The 20,715-nt window shown below is 40.4% G+C and overlaps 1 protein-coding gene across 4 annotated transcripts in view; it reads right to left on the reverse strand.

The window, feature by feature from the left end:
* The window catches only part of Samd3 (sterile alpha motif domain containing 3), a 44,280-nt gene that overhangs the window by 10,000 nt on the left and 13,565 nt on the right, over nt 1-20,715 (reverse strand). For 3 of the 4 annotated variants that reach the window (XM_048425410.2, XM_048425407.2, XM_048425409.2), the window contains 3 exons: nt 17,960-18,145; nt 17,315-17,399; nt 11,488-11,655 (listed from right to left, as the gene is read on the reverse strand). In XM_048425410.2, the coding sequence (XP_048281367.2) occupies nt 11,488-11,655; nt 17,315-17,399; nt 17,960-18,145 (439 nt within the window). Of the gene's footprint in view, nt 1-11,487; nt 11,656-17,314; nt 17,400-17,959; nt 18,146-19,329; nt 19,489-20,715 lie in introns of those variants that run through there. The other variant, XM_085689664.1, reaches the window with a different exon arrangement.

A 20,715-nucleotide genomic window follows, 5' to 3' on the forward strand; every position in this document is an offset into this window, starting at 1 on the left:
AGGTTATCAGAAAGTTCCACATCTATTTATGATTAAAGAGAAAGCACTCATCAGAGTAAAATAATAAACTTAAAAGATTATAGTTATTGAACAACAACAAAAAAAGAAAAAGCTAACATCATTTTGAGTGGTGAAATTTTCAAAAGGAATCTCCTTAAAATTAGAGAAATGTCAAATATGCTGTATTATATTCTTATATAACTGCCTGCTGAGACAAGGAAAGAGAAACAGGTACCAGTGAGATGATTAAGTGGGTAAAGGCACCTGCCAGGAAGTTTAACAATCTGAGTCTAATTCTGGTATTGAACTCACAGAGTAGAAGGAAAAACCAAGTCTACAAGTTGTACTAACACACACACACACACACACACACACACACACACACACACACGTGCATACAGATGTCATAAAATTAAATTAAAAGAAAGAAAAATATGTTATAAAACCTAGTGCTAGAAAGGAATTCTCATTGTTCCTAGGTTATGAGATTGTTTAAGGAAAACACCAGAGCATACACAGTATGGCTGAGGGGAGATTTTCTGAACTGCTGGAAACATCAATACACATCATGTACTAACAAACAAAATCTATATTATCTTTAGAGAAAGTTTTACCATGTAGCCCAGGCTGGCCTCCAGTTCTTCAATTCTTCTACTTCAGTCTCCTAAGTGTTGAGACTACAGGCATGTGTCATTCCCTCCAGCTAGAAAGCATTTTCACTATTTCAAAAATTAATACTAAAGTACTTTTAATGTAATCAGGAATAAATCTAAGAAATGACACAGGAGGTATGCTTGAAGAAAATTTCAGTTACAAATAAATGTGTGGACTGACCATTTACAGTTAGAAAGATTCAACTTGTAAGAAGTCATCTTTTTTTCCAAAAAAAAAAATTATAGGTTCAATAGCATTTGTATTAATATATAAATTACCCAGAGCCAGAGAGAAAAGCGCTTACTATTCTTTCTGAGGACCAGAGTTTGTTTCCAAGAACCCCTGTCAGGAGGCACACAACTGCCTGTAAACCCAGCTCCTGGGGATCTGATGCCCCCTTTTGTCTTCTATGGGTACTTACATGCAAGTACATATACATGCACACAAACACAGATACACATACATATAAATATAGAGCAAAACAAATCTTTTTTCCTTTAAAAAAAGATAATTATCAAAAGTAGAAACAACTAGTAACTTGATCAAATTCTAAAATTCATGAAAGAAATATGTAAAGCCCAAGAGTGAGCCCAGGAAATGTTTAGTTGACAGAGGAACTGGTTCACAGACCTGCTGATCTCATTCTAATCCTTGGATTCGACAAGGTGTCAGGAAAGAGTCAATTCCTGAGACTTGTCTTCTGTCATTCATGCTTATGCCACCCCATACACACACACACCACACACGTGCACACCACACACTCGCACACATATGCACACCCTCCACACACACACTACACGTACATGTGCATGCACACACAACAAATATATATACACACACAATGCACTCATACCACACATGCCACATGTCTGTCTCTCACATACACATACATACACCACACACACGCACAAGCACAAGTACACAGACATACACAACACGCACATACATACAAACACACGCACACATGCACACACCATCCACATGAGCATCCACCACACACATGAACACACACCACACTCACATACATGTACTCAAAACAACTTAAAATTCAAGCATAAGGCTCTTCTAAAAAAGAATAAAGGAGTGATGGGGAGGTATCCAGATGTTTCACAGCTGTGTAATCAAGGCATGCTGCTGCTGTTACAGAGGTAGATGGCTAGAGCAGTGCATTACAAAATACTTTCAGACACAAAACCAGAGAAGCAGCAAAGATGGGCCATAGGTCCCTGGGGTAGAGAAGGGCTGTTCTGTGAAGGTATACAGCATTATTTTGTCCAAAAATGAAAAGGAATCCTTCATGGTTTAAGGACTCTAATGTTAAAGGCAAAACTCTTTTTTAAAAGTCAAAGAAATAAAAGAATATTTTTATCACTTCAAGGTGGGAAAAGATTTCCCAAAGGTGTTAAATCAAAAGAGAAATATCTGTTAACAATAATTGTATTAAAATGAAAACTATGAAAACTTTGTCTGTTAAAACACATACAGACTGAATGAAGATACTTACAGTGGATATAATTGATAAAACAATGAAATACAAATTATATATATATATACATATATATATATACATATATATATATGTATATATATATATATTCCTGCAAATAAGAAAAAACTTCACAGTAAAAAACATGAACAGGAAACTTATGGAGAAGTAAATGTGAACCATTTACAAATATATGAAGATATGTTCAATTCATAATTATGAGAAAAATCAGTACCAATAAAACATCAATTTATTTGCAGTAGTTTTGAGTGTGAAAAGGATCCAATAATAAGTGTTGCTGAGGGACTCAAATTCTACAGTCACAGAAACAATTTCACTCTGTTTTACAGAGTTGCATATTTGCAAGATCTCTTAGCCAGCAGTTCCACACTAAGCAAAAGTCTTTGGCAAAAGCTCCTGCATAGGAACCAAGGTAGCATGTCCTAACAGCCAAAACCAGACACAAGTCAGACAGTGGTGGACAGGCGAGCAGCCAGATACAGCAGAGTTCCCTGTCGCATTAGATTACCCAGACCTGGAAAAATAAATAAATGCCCCATTGAACTCAACACCCTGATTGGATCCCAAAGACATTACAGCAAGCAGAAAACAGGAAGCTATTCAAAGTCAATCATATTCACGACTCCACATCTCAGAAATTTGCCACATGGAACAAGAAATTCGTTGGGAATTTATGCATCGATGAGAAAAAAGTTATTGTCTTAAAAAGTCATGAATGATGACATAGAATTCCAAGGCACAGTTACTTCCAGATGCCATGGTGTTGGTGAGGTGAGCACCAAGGGAGGGAAGGGGAACTCAGGCCCATACACTGAAACCGGCAGTGATCCAGTTGTAAGCTAAATGTTACACCTGGTGTCCATTTTGTCTCATAAATCATATATATGCCACATACCACACGTTGTTTTGTATTATCTCAAATGCATAGATAGTATCTTTTAACAAAAAATGTCATATTTGCTAAAAAAAAAGTGAATCTAAATTTGAGTTATAGGAACAGCTTACCACCGTTGAAATATAATGGCGTTTATGTTGCTGAAATTGACATTTATAAGCTACTATATGCATAAGGTACTTATTCATTGTGTCATCCCTTACCTGTTATGACACCGAAATGTCTAGGCAGCTCCTATGTGATCTATTCATACGACTAGCAACGGTTAGGGTTTGTGTCCTGGATTGTGTATATTTACTTATTAGAAGAGTGCATCAGAATTTTAACTTCTCAAGACTCTTGCCCTTTGAATGACTTATCTGTAGGTGTGTTAATGGACTCTATACTGTCAGAGCTCAAAGGAGTTTAGAAATTGGTTGGTTCAGGTCTCTTTCCTTAGGAATGAGCACACTGAGATCCTCAAAGTCAAAGTGGCTTTTCAAACACAGAGAAGGCCAGAGGAAAGAGGATGTTTCTGTTCACTTCTCTTGTTCCCAAGGCCCATTCCCAAGCAGTGAACACTGGGTAGAAGGGGATCAGCACACCTTACTCTTACAGAGCTGCTATTGGGGTGTCTTTCATAAAGAAAATGTGAGATGTGCACTCATAAGAATTGAGGCAAAGGGCAGAGGAAGGAAAGTCGAAGGCCACAGACACTACTCCTGTCCCGGGAAACAGAAAAGGACATACAGGACAGTGACCTCAAGGGAAATCATCATCAATTAATCAGAAAATGAGCACCAGTTGGATTCAGATGCATAGATCTTCCTTTACCACACTGATAGTTGTGTAGTGGTCTCTGCAAGACTGAGGTATTCAACTGGAACACAGGAGTCTCAGTTTATGGCTGGGACAGAAATGGGAGGATAAATATGTCCAAATTAGATGTCAACAGATGATTGAGCCTGCTTTTGAGAAAGGAAGATAAAGAATAGTTGAAATGTTACTAAACCTTTTCTTCCTCCTTGGGGTGAAGAAACTCAAGTTGCATTTTACTACACAAACTTTTGCTTTGGACTCTGCAGTCTGAATGATTCTGTAAAAAAAGGTATCTTGTTATGAGCCCAGTGTGAAGGTACACATCCATCATCCCAACATGTGAATCCCAGGAGGATGGAAGTTTAAGGTCATCTTTGGCTATGTAGTGAGTTCCAGGCTACCCTGGGCTACCTGAGAGCCTGCATCAAAAACAAAGTGGGGCTTGCAGAGATGGCTCAGCAGCTAAGAGCACTGGCTGCTCTTTCAGAGGATCTGTGTTGGATTCTTAGCACCCACACAGTGGCTCACAGCCCTGAGCGACTTCAAGGCCAGTTTATCCAATGCCCTCTTCTAGCTTCCAGGGGCAGCAGGTGTGCATGTGTTACACGCATGGAGAAGCAGGCAAAACATTTCCATACATGTAGTCTTTAAAGACTTTAAGCATGTGATTTAAAAATTTTTTTCTCCTTTAGTATACTATCAAAAAAAACCCTACTTTAATGGCACTGTGGGAAATAAAGTCTGCTATTATGGTGTTGGCTGTTAAGAGTCACTCTCGTGTTCTCTGTTTTTTCAAAGGTTTAATGAACTTGAGAGGCCAGATGTGGTAGGCACTAGGCACATGTGGCTACTGATCAGTTTAAATCTGGCTAGTTCATTTGAAGGGCACGCAGGTAATATTAGCTTTCAAAGATTTCATAGCCAAGGACAGAACAAAGACTATATCATTGATTTTATAATGATTACACATTGAAATGATGATACGGCGACCAGAGTTGGTTCAGTAAAAGATACTATTAGCACCAATTCCATCTGCTTCTTTTTCCCTTTCATAATGTGGTTCCTAGAAAATTAGAAATCACCTACGTGGTTCATATTATGCTTCTGTTGAAGAGGGAGGGCCGTGTTGGAAGCTGGGAGGTTGTTCATACCAAATTCCAATTGTGTCTGTTTTTAATTTTATTGTCATTAAGTAGAATTTGAAAATGATGTTTTCACTATGGATTCTGATCAGCCTCTGGGCTAGCATGCAGGCCGGCCTCTGAGGCGATCAGCAAGCGGTTTGCTCCCTAAGTCTCACCCAGTGCTCTCAAGTATTCAGCTGACTTGTGAAACTTCCCAGCATTAGTAGATTAGCTGCCCGCTGATGGCAATAATTGCATTCTTTCTGGAATACAGCTAACTGGCAACATTTTTCTTCATTTTCTGCTGTCTAGTTTGGTTTTGGACCGAGAGAGAAACATCTGTGGAAACGGATATAAAAATAATGAGTATTTATGCAATTAATCACTGTGTGTCAGCTGCGGTAGGAAAGAAATAGCCCTGAGAAACAGCCAAGGGGGCTCTGTAAGGAGTCCTGGGCAGGCTTTGGCACAACTTGCAGCCCATTTTATTTCTGGGCCAAACGAAGTAACACAAAACACCACTTCAAAACGTTAAGCAAAGGAGGTGCGTACAAACTGAATAATAAGGAAACGCTTTAATGAGAGAGCGGAATGGTAAATACAGTGTCGGAAACTTAACAAGTGGTGATTAGTTTGCGTTTCTCACGTATTTAGCAAATAATTGGAAAGCTTTGGGATACAAGGGCACCATTAAAAACATCCATCAAATTCCTATGTCACTATCCTACATACATATGTAGGTTAAAAAAAAAAAAGAGGTCCAAATTTCCAAGTTTCACATGCCAGTAGGATAAATATTCATTTTATTTCCGTTTCAGGTTCTGAGAAGTGTCCTTAAAATTAAGGTCACATTGGAAACAATCTGTCCCTAGACTGAAGGCTGAGAAGGATCTCCAAATGTCTTAGGAAGCGAAATGAAAAGTGGGTGTGTTTGTATAAAGTGAAATTATTTTCCTATTTTTTAAGCAGATTACAACACGGGGCAATGCTTCTCACAGGTCTCCTTTGCCCGCCACAGAACAAAAACGTGGGGAGGAGGCAGGGCCAGGCAGATCCTCAGAGACACATCTCCAGGAGGCTGACAGAAGGACAGAGAAGCCACAGAGAAGCGAAGCTGAAGCCTGGAGTCCCCAGTGCTGCTCGGGCTAGGCATGCATATTGGCATCCCACAAAAAAAGTACTAAGAATTTAGATCTTTCAAAGGATATGTTTAGAGGGCTGGATCGATGACTCAAAAGTTAAGATGGGCCACTCTTACAGAAGACCCAACTTGGGTTGAGAGCACACATGGTAATTCTCTCAGAACCACTTGGAACTCAACCTTCAGGAGATCAGACACTTCTGACCTCTGTGGTCACTTTCACACATATGTACATCCCCCCCCCACACACATACACATGCACATATACAATAATAAAGCTGTACATGATGGCGCACACCTTTAATTCCAGGACTCAAGTGGTAAAGCAGGCAGATCTTTATGACTTAAGACCATCCTAGTCTACGCAGCAAGTTCTAGGCAACCAAGGCTACATAGTGAGGTCTTATCTCAAGAAAATAAGCAAATATACAGTGGCGGTGCATATCTTTAATCCCAGCACCCAGAAGCTGACACAGAAGCCATGGAAGAGTGCTGTTTATTGACTTATCTCCTTGCTTGCTCAGTCTGATTTCCTATAGAACCCAGGACCACCAGTCCAAAGATGAAACCACCCACAATGGTCTGAGCTCTCCTGCATAAATCACTAATTAAGACAATGCCTTATAGCTGGATTCTTTGGAAGCATTTTCTCAGCTGAGGTTCCCTCCTTTCTGATAACTCTAGCTTGTGCACATCATTGACATAAGACTAGCCAGCATATTCAGCAATAAATATACAGTAAAGTACAATTAAGTGGAAACTAAGCAGAATTTTACAAAAGTGAGTGAGCAAGAGGGTGACTTGGGTCACTGGGCCAAAGGACGTACTGCATAAGCCTGGTGGCCTGAGTCGGATCCCCATAACCCACATGAAGATGGAAGAAGAGAACTGGCTCCACAAAGCTGTCCTCTGACCTCCACACATGCACCATGGAGTGCACATGAGCACATGCATCATACATGCACACCGATAATTAATTAATTAAAAAAACAAAAAGAAACATAGTATTCAATGCGTGGAACTACAAATTATTTGGTTCTGGGTTATGCAGACATATTCGCTGACTCACAGCAGGCTACCATTACCCTGCGCTCAGCCTTTCTCCTGTTTTATGTCTTTGACACCGAAAGGCAAATGCCTAGGAAGCAACGGAACAACCACTGCACTGACTGCAAGGCCAGTCTAGTGGCACCACGAGTACCGGAGATCGGAAAAGAAGACATTTTTAAAAATGGCAAAATACCCAACTTTTTGAGGGATTGGTCTAGAGATGCAGCTCAGAATACTGGCAAGGCAAGCCAACCTTAAAATACAGTGCAAGTGTTGGTGGAACAGCCAGAGGCACTCGACACACACGCACAGGTAGGGTATTGCTCCTACTTTGGGTACTGTAGCCAAAAAACCACAGTTTGTGCAGAGCTAACCCGAGAGACTGTAGACGGTGAGGATTTGGAATAAAAGATCTGTAGCCCCTGGTCAGAGCCACACAAGTTTCTTTGTTACCAATGAAAGCTATGCGATAGAACTAAGAAACCTGTCTTGGTTCCTTGAGATATTTCCCATTCTTGGGTCCTATCACCAAAGGGGAAAAAAATTCAGAGCGAAAACCAAAGCCAATCAAATCAATCCCTTTTCCTTCCATATTCCTTCTTCTAAAGGACCCAATCCCTCTCCCCACCTTAGAATGCATGGGCAACCTCTTCCTTCTTGTCTGCACCAACATTTTGTATCTCTACAGCATATGAAAGAGATTTATTTTTTTTATAGTGTGTAAATATTGTACCAGTCAAAGAATTTTTTAAATATGAAAATTCCCCAGTGATATCTAACTCTAAACATCTTTGATGTTCAAACCTTAAGAGAGCTATCAGAAGGTCAAAATGGAGATTGAAAGTAATTCAAACAATCAGCATGAGGTACTAAATGCCACGACACAAATCCAATGCATTGAGAATCTGCCAACCTCCACACTCACATTCATATATTTTTTAAGATCATAGGAGCTAAAATAAAATACATAGAAATATGTGAATTCTGTGCTGCATCCTTTAAAAGCTATGGCTTTATAGAACACAAAATCATAAACAGAGAAACCACTGACATTTAGGAAACAGTGATTTACAGCTCATTTGAGAAGGGAAGAGAAGAAATAATTCCAATGGGATTCCTTTCCCAGAAAAAAATGTTGCATCCTCAGATATAAACAATAACCACCTTCTGAGCTTAGATAGCAGGATGGTAAAACCTGTTTAATTACAAAATAAAACCTAGCATTGAAAAAATTCAAATCCCTGTTTCTTTTAAAACAACATCCCTGTTTCGTAGGCCTTAGAGGGGTACAACCCATGATGTGGGCACCACTGGGGGTTTAGAAGACCCACACAGACTGTAGCTCTGAACAATTCTAAGGTGCTTTGACAAAAGACTGACAATGTACACAAAGGACTTAAAGATGTGCTATGAACAGAAAAAAACTTCAATATAGACTTGTGCTTCTCAGTGTGGCCTCGGGTCCCATGGAGACATTAAGTGTTAATGCAGGGGACAATTGCTATTTATTCAATTTTATCACTCATCAGTTCCAAATTATTTCAGTGGGACATGAACCATGGAAAGGGAAAAATGGAACTTTTTTTTAAATTCACTTATTAAGAAACTTTACTTTCAATGTAGCAAAAATCTATTTTTGGAGGGAAATAAATTTATGCACAATTCTTATGCAGTAGTATCCTTGAGGTTAAAAACCTTCCATCCTGGAGAAGCACGTGCAGTGTTAAAGGGGAAGTAAAGGGCTGGAGAGATGGCTCAATGGTTAAGAGCATTTCCTGCTCTTCCAAAGGTCCTGAGTTCAATTCCCGGCAACCACATGGTGACTCATAACCATCTGTAATGAGGTCTGATGCCCTCTTCTGGCCTGCAGACATATACACAGACACAATATTGTATACATAATAAATAAATAAATATTTTTAAAAAGTGAAGGGGAAGTATACCAGGATATTTTAAAACAGGGAAGTGAAACAACAAAACTTTTCTAAGGCGAGGTGAAACATTCCACATCGCACTGACGTTCATTAATATAGGAAGTAAATGAAATAGCTTCAGGAAGTCCCTGAAACTGATCAGATTCACTAGGTCCCTCCCTCCTCAAGGGTATACAGCAGAAAAGACTGCCCAGAAACTCTATAAGACAAGCCTAACAGCTTGGGAGAAGCAGAGCTCACCAGAGCTGCCCAGAAGACTCTCAGGAAAGTTTACTTACCTTGAGGAGGTTCAGATCAAATGGACCACCTGGAAAGAACACATCTATCCACGGAGCTGCCTACAAGTTGTGCAAGGAGCTCTAGGTGTCCAGTTTGGTAAGCTGTCACCCATGAGTCATTTCTGTTCCTGTAAATAACCCCTCACCCAAAGTCCTGTTAGTTAGAGCAGTAAAACTCATTGGTTGACTATTAGATTTTGGTGACATCCATATTTGGTCTGTCACCAGTATCCTGTCTGTGTTGAAATGTTGGTTCACAACTCTCCAGGAATAGTCACACAGCAATGACAATATAGTTCGTTCTCAGAGTGACTTTTACAGAAAGCAAGTGTGTGCTTCTAAAGCTACAGTGGTTTTAGTTTCTAGCTGGAATTGTCCAAACAAAATTTCTTAAAAAGTTGCCTCACTAAATTCAGGGTACTGTTCAATGGTCTTGCCATTTTGCCAAACAAGATGTATAATTAACTTATTAACTTAACTGACTTAGCACATGGAAGTCTCATTTAAAGTTGCAATAAGATATTTAAGTAACACACCTCTGTCTGAAACTGCATGGTGCATGATGCTGGAATGAATGGTTTACAAAACAGGTTGCACTGGAGCTCATTGAAAAATGCTATTGGGGTATCAGAGGTTAAGAGTATTGTCTGCTCTTCCAAAGGTCCTGAGTTCAATTCCCAGCAACCACATGGTTGCTCACAAACATCTGTAATGAGGCCTGGTGCCCTCTTCTGGCCTGCAGGCACACACACAGACAGGATATTGTATACATAATAAGTAAATATTTTTTAAAAAAGAAAAATACTATTAAAGCTGATGTGATCATATAGTTTACTTTAATAATTATAATAATTATATATAATATATAATAATTATAATAATAATTAATAAATATACCAGATTTAAAAATTAGAATATTTACAAAATATACTTTCTATAATATAAATGTGTAAAGAATTAAAATTTACAATATTCCTGTAGATTAAAGTGAAAAATATAATTGGGCAGGCAAGAGATTCAGCTTTTACATTTGACAGCATTTGGACAGCATTCCTAAGAAGTTCAATCTATTATTGTAGCTAGCTATTAGGAACTTGAAGGGGGCATGTTTTTCTGAGGACACCTGGGGCTCTGAGGTAATTAAAGGACACTCACAAGGCCTCCCCTTGGTGCAGGAGGAATCTCCAAGTTTTACATGACCCTCACCTTAAAGCTACTAAATGCAGGGGGTTGGAAGCCTCTGAACCAGCAGACAAGGGAAGGCAGTATGGAGCGCTGTACCCATGCTTACGGATAACTGCCTCACTTCAATCTTGGGACTGGAGATGGCCTAACTTCTGTAATGCATTAAAATGTTCCTAAGCCTAGAAACAATGTTCAATGGAAAAACATCGTTCTAACATGCACAAGGCCCTGGGTTCAATCTCCAGGACTCAAAATCAGTGACTAAATTAATGCTAACACAACTTTCAATTCAGGCAGTAGTGGCTCACACCTTTAATCCTAGCACTTGGGAGGCAGAAGGAGACAAATCTCTGCGAGTTCAAAGCCAGCCTGGTCTACAAAGCTAGTTCCAGGACAATCAGAGGCACACAAAGAAACCCTGTCCCAAACAACAACACAAAAGAATCCTACTTGATTTAGTAATTTGAACATCACAATATGAACCACACCATGAGCGAGAAACACAGGTCTATAATTTCAGCACTTGGAAAGGGAAGGCAGAAGGGTCAGTCATCCGAAGTCATCTTTGGCTATCTAAGGAATCTGAAACAAGTTTGAGCTCCACAAGACATTCCCCAAACTAAGAGGAAAAGAGAATTATGCAATGCATTATAGCAAGAGTAGAAGAGAAAGAATTCAGGAAACCAGAGCTTAAGGATTTTTCCAGGTTCTTCAAAGTCTGTGAAGAAAACTGGTCATGAGATGTTTAGTAATATCACGGTGTCCAAATGTTTACTGAAACCCTCTTTAAGAGACATTAGATCAGCCATGCAAATTTATTGGTAGCTTTTAGAAGGGGTCTCACTTGGTTTAATGCTACAAACTATTGCCACAGACAATCAATCAGCCAGAGCTGTCAGAGTGTTTAGGATTCAGGCTTACTTTTATCTGCACAACTTTAATTTCGTCAGATCTTGTGTCAGCGAGAGACTTCCTTCTCTGGCCTCTTCGGTGTCCAAATTTGCACTTATTTCTCATTACTTGCTCGTCGTCCTCTATGGGTCTCCGAACATATTTAAAGCGATCTTTGAGAGCTCGTTTCCATAAAAACTGTGGAAAACAACAAAGCAAGCCAATCAATTATTAAAGATTGCCTAATCTTTATAGAATGACATAATTTTTGTAGGCCACCCATAGGGTTGAATCTATTCTTAGATTTTTTTTTATTTATTACATATACAATATTCTGTCTTTGTGTCTGCCTGCAGGCCGGAAGAGGGCACCAGATCTCATTACAGATGGCTGTGAGCCACCATGTGGTTGCTGGGAATTGAACTCAGGACCTCCAGAAGAGCAGTCAGTGCTCTTAACCTCTGAGCCATCTCTCCAGCCCCTATCCTTAGATTTATCTTGACAACACTTTTGTGATGTTACTGTTCAAATTATAATCCCCAAGTTACAGCTAGGGAAACAAAACAAACAAATAAACCAAAAAAATCCAAACAAACAAACAAATGCACTTTATTTCCTTGTGAGCAATGGGACGGATGAGAAAACCTTAGTTAATGATCTGGCATTTAGTTATTACCATTCCTGGTTTCATAGCTCAAGTTCCAGCATCATCCCTAGATCCTCAGCAAGTTCTACAGCCTAGGTTGAGAAGAGTCAGATTCCAGCACTAAACCTAGTATGTACTGACCAAGTAATTTTCAATAAGTGACCCTTTTAGTCTAGGTTCTTCAGCTACCAAATGGAACAGCATAGTATTTCCTACCCAATGCACTGAGCTTGTATGCAGGTGCACAAGCAGGGGTGCACAGGGATCATAAGCATGCACGCCATCACCACGGTTTTGGTGTGAGTGCTGGCTATCAACCTTGAGTATCATGCTTATGTGGTTAGCACTTTATTGACTGAGCTAAATGAAAGAGAGAGAGAGAGAGAGAGAGAGAGAGAGAGAGAGAGAGAGAGAAAGAGAAAGAACTAGAGACACAGAGAGAAACTCTCCTAAACCATGTTTTAAACCATGTTTAGAAGACAATTTTGGTAATGCTGGGTGGTGGTGGCACATGTCTTTGAGCCCAGTGCTCAGGAAAAGAGATAGGCAGTTCGCTGAGTTTGAGGCCAGCCTGGTCTACAGAGCGAGTTGTAGGACAACCAGGGATACACAGAGAAATCCTTTCTCTAAAACAGAGAGAGAGAGAGAGAGAGAGAGGGAGAGAGAGAGAGAAAGAGAGAGAGAGAGAGAGAGAGAGAGAGAGAGAGAAAGAATTTGGTCAATAGTTACTTATGGAAGATACTTATAAAGTGCTGTTCACGAAGCCCCTTGACAGTTGGAAAGTCCTAGTGAGCCATTCTGTAGGCTCAGTCAGGGGCTGGTTTGTGCCTTGATTAAGCCCCTGGGCAAGTGCAAGTCAGCGATGCTCCATCACCTCCCACAGGCTTCTATGTTCTGTCATTGCTGTTTTACAACAGTAAGAACTAATAGATGGCTTGTGTTTTTCTTCGTCAGTCCTGAAATATGAACTAGTTCAAATATATCTGTTTCTGTGTTTCCTACAGCTCGGAAAGGACTCTAGCTGTGCTGAAGCTATTCCAGCTATCAATTGCTAGGGTATTCACACATCCCTCAGTCTGAAAAGGACAAATTAAATATGATCATCCACGTGAGTGTTCATTCTGTGAGTATTTAGCGAGCACCTGCTATATGCCTGTGTTGTGAGTGATTCACGTAGCAGTGTGAGGTAAGTAGGCTCAGCGGAAGCAACTTGTGCTGTAGAATAATTCCTCCCCTCCCCCATAGTCTCCAGCTGAAGAAGATGTAAAAAGTCCTACACAGACACAATCTTCCTAATCATTCTGAAACTGCATGCTTCCTGTGACACGTGAGGCAATCTGTAGCATGGGGCGGGTGCTCCAAATATAACCAGTAAGAAACATGCAGATAACTGTAGCATGTATGTCATCTGACATGACATCTAGGGTGAAAAACAACAGCTTGACCAGAAAGTCAGCATTAGGGAAAACAAAAGAGGACAAAGAGACCAAATTAGAAAAAGAAGAAAAGGACTGGAGAGATGGCTCAGTGGTTAAGAGCATTGCCTGCTCTTCCAAAGGTCCGGAGTTCAGTTCCCAGGAACCACATGGTGGCTCACAACCATCTGTAATGAGGTCTGGTGCCCTCTTCTGGCCTGCAGGCATATACACAGACAGAATATTGTGTACATAATAAATAAATATTTTTTAAAAAAGAAAAAAAAAGAAAAAGAAGAAAAAAGAAACCAGAAACAGAAGAATCAGAAATGATCCTTAATTCAGATTACAAAGGACATTATATGCAACTATTATTAATTTTCACAGGCATAAAAATAGTCTTTGTTGCAATAGAGGAAATTGTCATTATCCTTTAAGGCCTATGCTAAAAGGACCGTGGCTATGGTTTTGTTCTGTGGTAGAACATTTGCCTAAAGTGTGAGAAACCCTGAGTTCAATCTCCAGTATGGCAAAAACTACTCAGCAAACAGCAATGACAGCAAAAAGACACTTGGAGATGTCATTGGTAACTTGTTTCTAAACAATCATGTAGCTCAAACAACATGCAGGAAGAAGGAAAAGGCCACAATAGCTGGTGAGCCTGGAATAGCACCGTCATGGCTTTCCACCCACCTGCTGGCACCGCCCCTTTCTCTTCCCCAGAAGACATCTCATGATGCTTGAGGACATGTGCTAGGATTGGAGTGGAGAGGGAGCTATGCACACCTAGTGGGAGTCAAGAGTCCTGTTCACTGTCCCAGGATGTCCCCACTACAGAGAACTCATAATTATCCAGCACCAAGTGCAATCATATGAAGAGAAATCTTGTTCTTGAAAGGCTGTGGCAAACCACTGTGTAGATTTGAAAATTTATAAGACAGGCAGTTAAAACAAAAATCACCCCTAAAAGTGATCAAATATTCTCTCTCCTCTTTTTCTTCCTCCACTTCTTTTTACGTGTGTGTGTGTGTGTGTGCGCGCGCACACACACACACACACACACACACACAATCTCTCAATATTCTTAGGCATTTTCTATATCATACAATTTACAATTTAACATGAGGACCACAACCTCATATACAGATGTGATGAGAGTTTGGGCAAATACCTATCCATGTACCAGCCCCCACTTACACTCTTTAATTGTTCAAATGAGGCCACAACCTGCTAGTAATTTTCTATGTCTCTTTATTATATTTACTTAATATCTGGAAACATATAGATCAAATGCCCACAGGAGCCCAGTAGACATTATTCATTACTTTGTAGAAATCTCACTTCAATAACCATAAAGTGAAGGTCAAATTGTAACTGGTGGGGTAGGAGAGAAGATTTAGTGAGTAAAGGTGTTAGTTGCCAAGCCTGATGACCTGAATTTGATTACTGGGACCTACACAATGGAAAGAGAGAACTGATCCCCACAAATTGTCCTCTGCATCCATCTATATGTCAGAGAGAGAGAGAGAGAGAGAGAGAGAGAGAGAGAGAGAGAGAGAGAGAAAGAGAGAGAGAGGAATAGAATTTTTAAAATATTATAGATATTTATTTGCTTATATAGGTAAAAGTCTCTGGAAGGACTCCCCTTCAATTTCAGGTTTCTCTGTGCTACCTGGGATATGCAATGCCGTGTAAATGTCAGGTAAGTGTTGCATTGCTTGGGAGACAATGACAGAAAAGTAATCTGTTCAAGTTCATTACAAGTACACCATCTTGGCCCTAACTACATAATACTGTATCAGAGATTGATTAAAGCTGAGGATGCAGGATTTACGGAGACAGAGACGAGTCTGGAATTCTATGTGCTGTGTCACTGATCAGATGGCCAGCATTATATTATAATATAATATTATATATTCTCGAATGGAGAAGGAGCACTGAATGTTACCTATCATGTCTGGAGATGCCAGAACCCCAGATTTGTGTTGTTGTTTGGTTTGCACTATTTTGACTTTAGCAAAAGGAAAATTGGGTTCTTTTGTAGCATGCTTTATATACTGAAAATCATTTTTAAAAAGGACAGCATGCTTTGTGAGCAAGAGTGTCTGAATTCTAGTCTTGACTGGCTGTTATTTCCGGACATGGGATACCACATCTTTTCTGCTTTTGGGGGGAAGAAAAGAATTTTTTAAGGCCGTCTGTTATTCAGAATCTTCTGATTTTACCTATATATGTGAAGCATTTACTTGAAGATGGAAAGATGGTAGAAAGAAAAGGAAGGAAGAAAAGCAAAATGGAGAGAAGGATGGAGGTGGGGAGGGAAAGAGGAAAAAATTTCTTCCCAGTATGTAGTTGAGATTATGAGGTAATGAGCTGATAGATAGAAACATATCTGTCACACTAACCATATTTACTAAAATGGACTCACATAAAGACAGGGACGGGAGTAGCCCCTTATCTTCAAGAACATATACCTATAGCTTCTCACCACTGTTTCTCAAATTATCCATTTCCTGTTACTAAAATCCAACTTTTTGTTACAATTTTCAAGTACTTTTTAAAGTTTATTGTTCAGTAATACTGAACATATTTCCACTGTTACAATGAAGACTGGAAGATGTTCTTATCTCATGTGAAACAGTATCTCATGAAGCCCATACTAGCTTCAAGCTCCTGGTCCTCCTGTCCCAGCCTGCCTCATGGTCATACCTCAGCTGGTATGCCGTTTCCTAAGCATGCTTGAGCAGCAGTTCTCAACACTTGCTCTCCTTAGAGCCTTGGGAATCTTTTAAAACTCTTGCTGTCAGGATCTGCCTTCACATCATTTAAATCAGAATCCCTGGTGCTCCTGAGGACAACTGTTTTGTTTTGTTTTTTTTTTTTTGAATCTATCTAATCCAGGCAGCAGAGATGTGAGAGGGTGGGTGAGGCTGGAGGACAAGACTTCAAAGCCAGACAACTTCTCCTTTGATTAGATCAGAAAGCAAGAAGCGGTCCATCAATAGCAGCTTTGATGCCACCAAGAACTCTTCTGGTCACTCACGGGAGCTGTGAGTTAGTTAGGAGCTCCTGGGATGCTTTAGGAGAGAGACAGAAAGATGGGGACTCACAGAGGAAGACAAAGATACACAGGATAGAGTCAGAGAAGGAATAACAAAGAAGAGGGGTGAGAGAAAGGAGAGAGGGAAGAAAGAGGAGAGAGAAGAGAGGGGGAGGAGAGAAAGAAATGAGAAAGGAGAGATAGAGAAAAGACGAGGAGAAAGAGAAGAGAGGAGGGAGAGAAAGAGGGAGGGAGAGAGAGAGAGAGCAGGAGAGGGAGAGGGGGAGGAAGGGAGAGAGAGAGAGAGAGAGAACATGAATGCTAAACTTGCCAACATGAGCACAGTTTCCTGCTTCCACAATGTTTCAACCCTACACAAAGAACTATAGGCAACTAAGAAATACTAAGATTGGGAGAAACAGTGTTCCCCAGAATAGAACACACCAATTTATTATCCAATACCAAGTGATCATCCCTGAAAACATATACACAGCATGCAGACTAAGCGGGTTATATTTAGAAATATATATGAATGTAACAATGAATAAATCTCATGAATTTGTAAGAGTAAGGAGGGTATATGGAAAAATTGGAGGGAGGAAAGAAAAGGAATAAGTGACATAATTATTATAATCTTAAAGATAAAAGAAAAATTAAGAAAATGAAAAAAGACACCAGAGCTGGAGTGGAAAATGCAAAACTCTTATTTCAAGTGAACTGAGATGGACAGGAAGGTGGGGCCGTGCAGTCACTTACAAAGCCACAGCCGTCCTCGTCCAGGAAAGGGTGGGCCTGCAGTAGAGCGTTGACCACGTCGTTGTACTGCTGGGTGGTGGGGTACCTGTTCACAACAGATAAGACAGAGCTCATTTCCAGCAGCCCCGAGTTAAGGTGAGTCTAAAGAACACACAGGTTTCCTCTAAATTTTCTCTTGCTGTGGTGTCTTTCTGTCTTGTATCTCTTGTGTGTGTGTGTGTGTGTGTGTGTGTGTGTGTGTGTGTGTGTGTGTGCGCATGTGTGCGGGTATAAAGGCCTGAAGTTAACCCGTTTCTCAACACGGTCAACCTTGTTTCTTGAGACAGGGTTTCTCATGGAGAACTGGGCCCACCGATGGATTAGACGAGGCTGGCTGGCCAGAGAGTACCAGGCACCCATCTGTCTATCCCCCACCTGCCCAGGGCAGAGCTACCATGACAAACATGTGCTGCCATGTCTGGATTTTTATATGGGTGTTGGGAGTTATACAGCAAGCCCTTAACCAACTTGATGACCACAGGCCCTCTTCTAAATCCGCGTATTGAACTTTGATTCACTTTGTCAGCCATAAGCCAAGGAGACCTGGACCCACACAAATTCTACTCTCCTCGGAGCACAGATTACCTCCTCACTGTTGCTACTCACAGCGAGCCTTCCAGGTACTTAGTCATATCTGCCTGGAGAAACTCGATGATCCTTATCCTCATGCTGTGATCAGGGCACTTCTGCTCCGCCAGCATGCACTGGACATCATAGGGAAACTCTGGTAAGATATAGGACTTAGTCCATCGTAATGCTTTATGCCTTGCTAGAACATGCTTCGAATTTCTTCTGTGGAATAAAAGCACAAAGAGTGAAATTCTGTGTTGCATCGATATGCAATGTGTCAATTCTCTACACTCAGAAGACCTAGGGTATAAACCACGTCCCGACACCTCAATATACCACACACACATAATCACATGGGTTTAGAATTAAGTTCAATGTTGGAAAATATTACTCCATATGTCTTGAAGAGCCAAGTTGTAAGGCATATCTCAAAGCTGAATAAAATATTTAATAGACAGAAGTGATAAACTGCAAGTCTGCCAAGCAAGTGGAGCCACAATGAATCAGTTTTAGTACCCGGTTAAGAGAACTCTTCTCATCTACTCTACTGCTGTTTGTAGCAAAATACAAGATGCACCTGACTCGGTTCTTGGTTATTTCAATAAGGGAAAGCTGGTCTCAACACTAAAATAAGAGTCAGTGTTCTTATTCCACAAGATTCCTGATCCTATGGAAGGCGACAGGAAACTATAACTTCCCAAAGTCAGTCATCGGCTGCCTAAGGCTACAAACAGCCGAACAGATTGTGTTGAGGGCTGGACAAAATCTTCTAAACATAAGTTTATTGAAATTAGCTAGCTGTACACTTGAAACTAGTGGATTTTATGCCATTTAAGTTCAACATCACTAAGACTGTTTCTAAAATTGAGCTTCAGAACCAGGCTGAAACCCCATCCTTATGCATGCACAAAGAAGGCTTCAAAATAAGACTTAGAAACCACCATTAATCAACACAATAGGCAGCTATCAGTCTAGTTCACTAACAGGATCGCATAGGCTGGAAGGAAAGGGGCAGTGGTGAGCCAAGTACAAGACACCAGGGACATGTCTTAAACTAGTCTAAGCAGGTTTCTCTGAGCATGGTTGAGTTTAGTTGTTCAAATAAAATTCAAATGCATTTTCAAAAGCCAGGCTTCCCTTAGCACTGTGGGTCATCCTTTATCAGAACGCACGAGCTGTCAGGGAAGGTGGGGACTCGGGAAGCAGAAGGCATCTCTAGCCATCTTTCAAGTAAGCTGCCTCCCATTTCCTTCCTCTGGCATTCACTGTAGCCAGGGTGAAAGACGTGACAACAGTAAGCACACCACTCATTTCATTATTGGGCATAATACAGCAACAGCAACTCTCAGACATAAACTTCTACCTCAGCTCAAACCATTTCCCAGCTTTTCTCCCATTTCACTCACCCCCTCAGACAACGTAGGTGGGGAGTCTTCCATACCGGCTGCCCTGACACCACCTGCCATTTCCTCCCGCGACTTAGATCCTCTCATGGTAGATTCATTCTCGCTTATGTCCAGAGACTGAGAGTAGGAGACAATTTTGAGGACTAGACTCTGCGCTGCCCCAGAGTCTTACGGAGGTGATGGAAGGAGGCCAATGTTAAACTGGGCTGCAGTACAGTTTGGCACCCATCTCTTTTTCTCCAGTGAGTGTTTAAGCAGCGAAGACAGCTGCCCACTATCTGTGCCCTTCTAAGGTGGCGTTCACTCACTTCATGCCACCAACAGATAACTTCAGTATTCCAACAGTGTCGGAGAGAACTTAGTTCAATCTCTGCCCTTTTCTAGTCCTATTTTTTCCCCTGTATGTTTCTCATCCTCTACATAGGTGGGGACTATAAGCCATGAGATCGCTCTATCAAATATTCAGAATGCACTATAACCCATATAGGATCCACCATCAGTCCATCATGCTCCAACTGGACAAATCAGAGGCATCAAATGTTCCTTTTCTTCACATCTAAACAATTCAACACACATTTCTGAAGTGAATATAATCTAAGCAAGGCAACCGAAAACTAGTTAAAATGGATATTATGCAAGAAACATAATGCCCCAAAGTTCACAAATGTATTCTAATTCAGATGTAGATAACTACAGCCACAACTATTTCCCATCTATAAAATCATATTTGCACTGCACTAAAAAGCTCTGTACTGTGATGGTAAAATCATTCCCAGGCCAGGACTTTTAGTAAACTAGTGTTTAGCATAGCCCCAGCAGGTTGCCCCAAACTAAGTCCAGGAGTCAAAAGGACTCCCAAGTTAAAAGGACACTAATATTTCTCTTCTCACTTCTAAGTCAGGGTTATAAGACAAGCTGACCACCACAAACGCAGCTCTATTTTCAATCCTGGGTATAAAATAAGCCTGCAAGCCATTTAAAATATGCCAATGTGGCCCCCAGTCTGAGAACATACGGCTTGCTAACTGCTCAGTTCATACAGTGATTAAAAATACATATTCATGATAAAATTTATAATAAAGCGAGCAATGGCAAATGGCAATACCATTATGACAGTTTCAAACTTGTTTCATATACTGACAAATGATAATTATATAGATTTATAAGATTAAAGAGATACTGTGGTATACCTATGGTATATTTATACAATGGGGAATTATTGAGTTAAGCAGATTAACCTATCCATCATCCCCAATTCTCCTCAGTCACTTCACCTGCCCAGCTGAAACATTATATTTTTAAATTGCGCACTAATTTTTTTAAATGATGAGATGGGAGTTCTCATAAAAGGCTCATTGGTTTTCTAACTTTGTCTAAATTTAATAA

The sequence above is a fragment of the Myodes glareolus genome, chromosome 1, assembly GCF_982192425.1.
Source record: "Myodes glareolus chromosome 1, mMyoGla1.1, whole genome shotgun sequence".
Lineage (NCBI taxonomy): Eukaryota > Metazoa > Chordata > Mammalia > Rodentia > Cricetidae > Myodes > Myodes glareolus.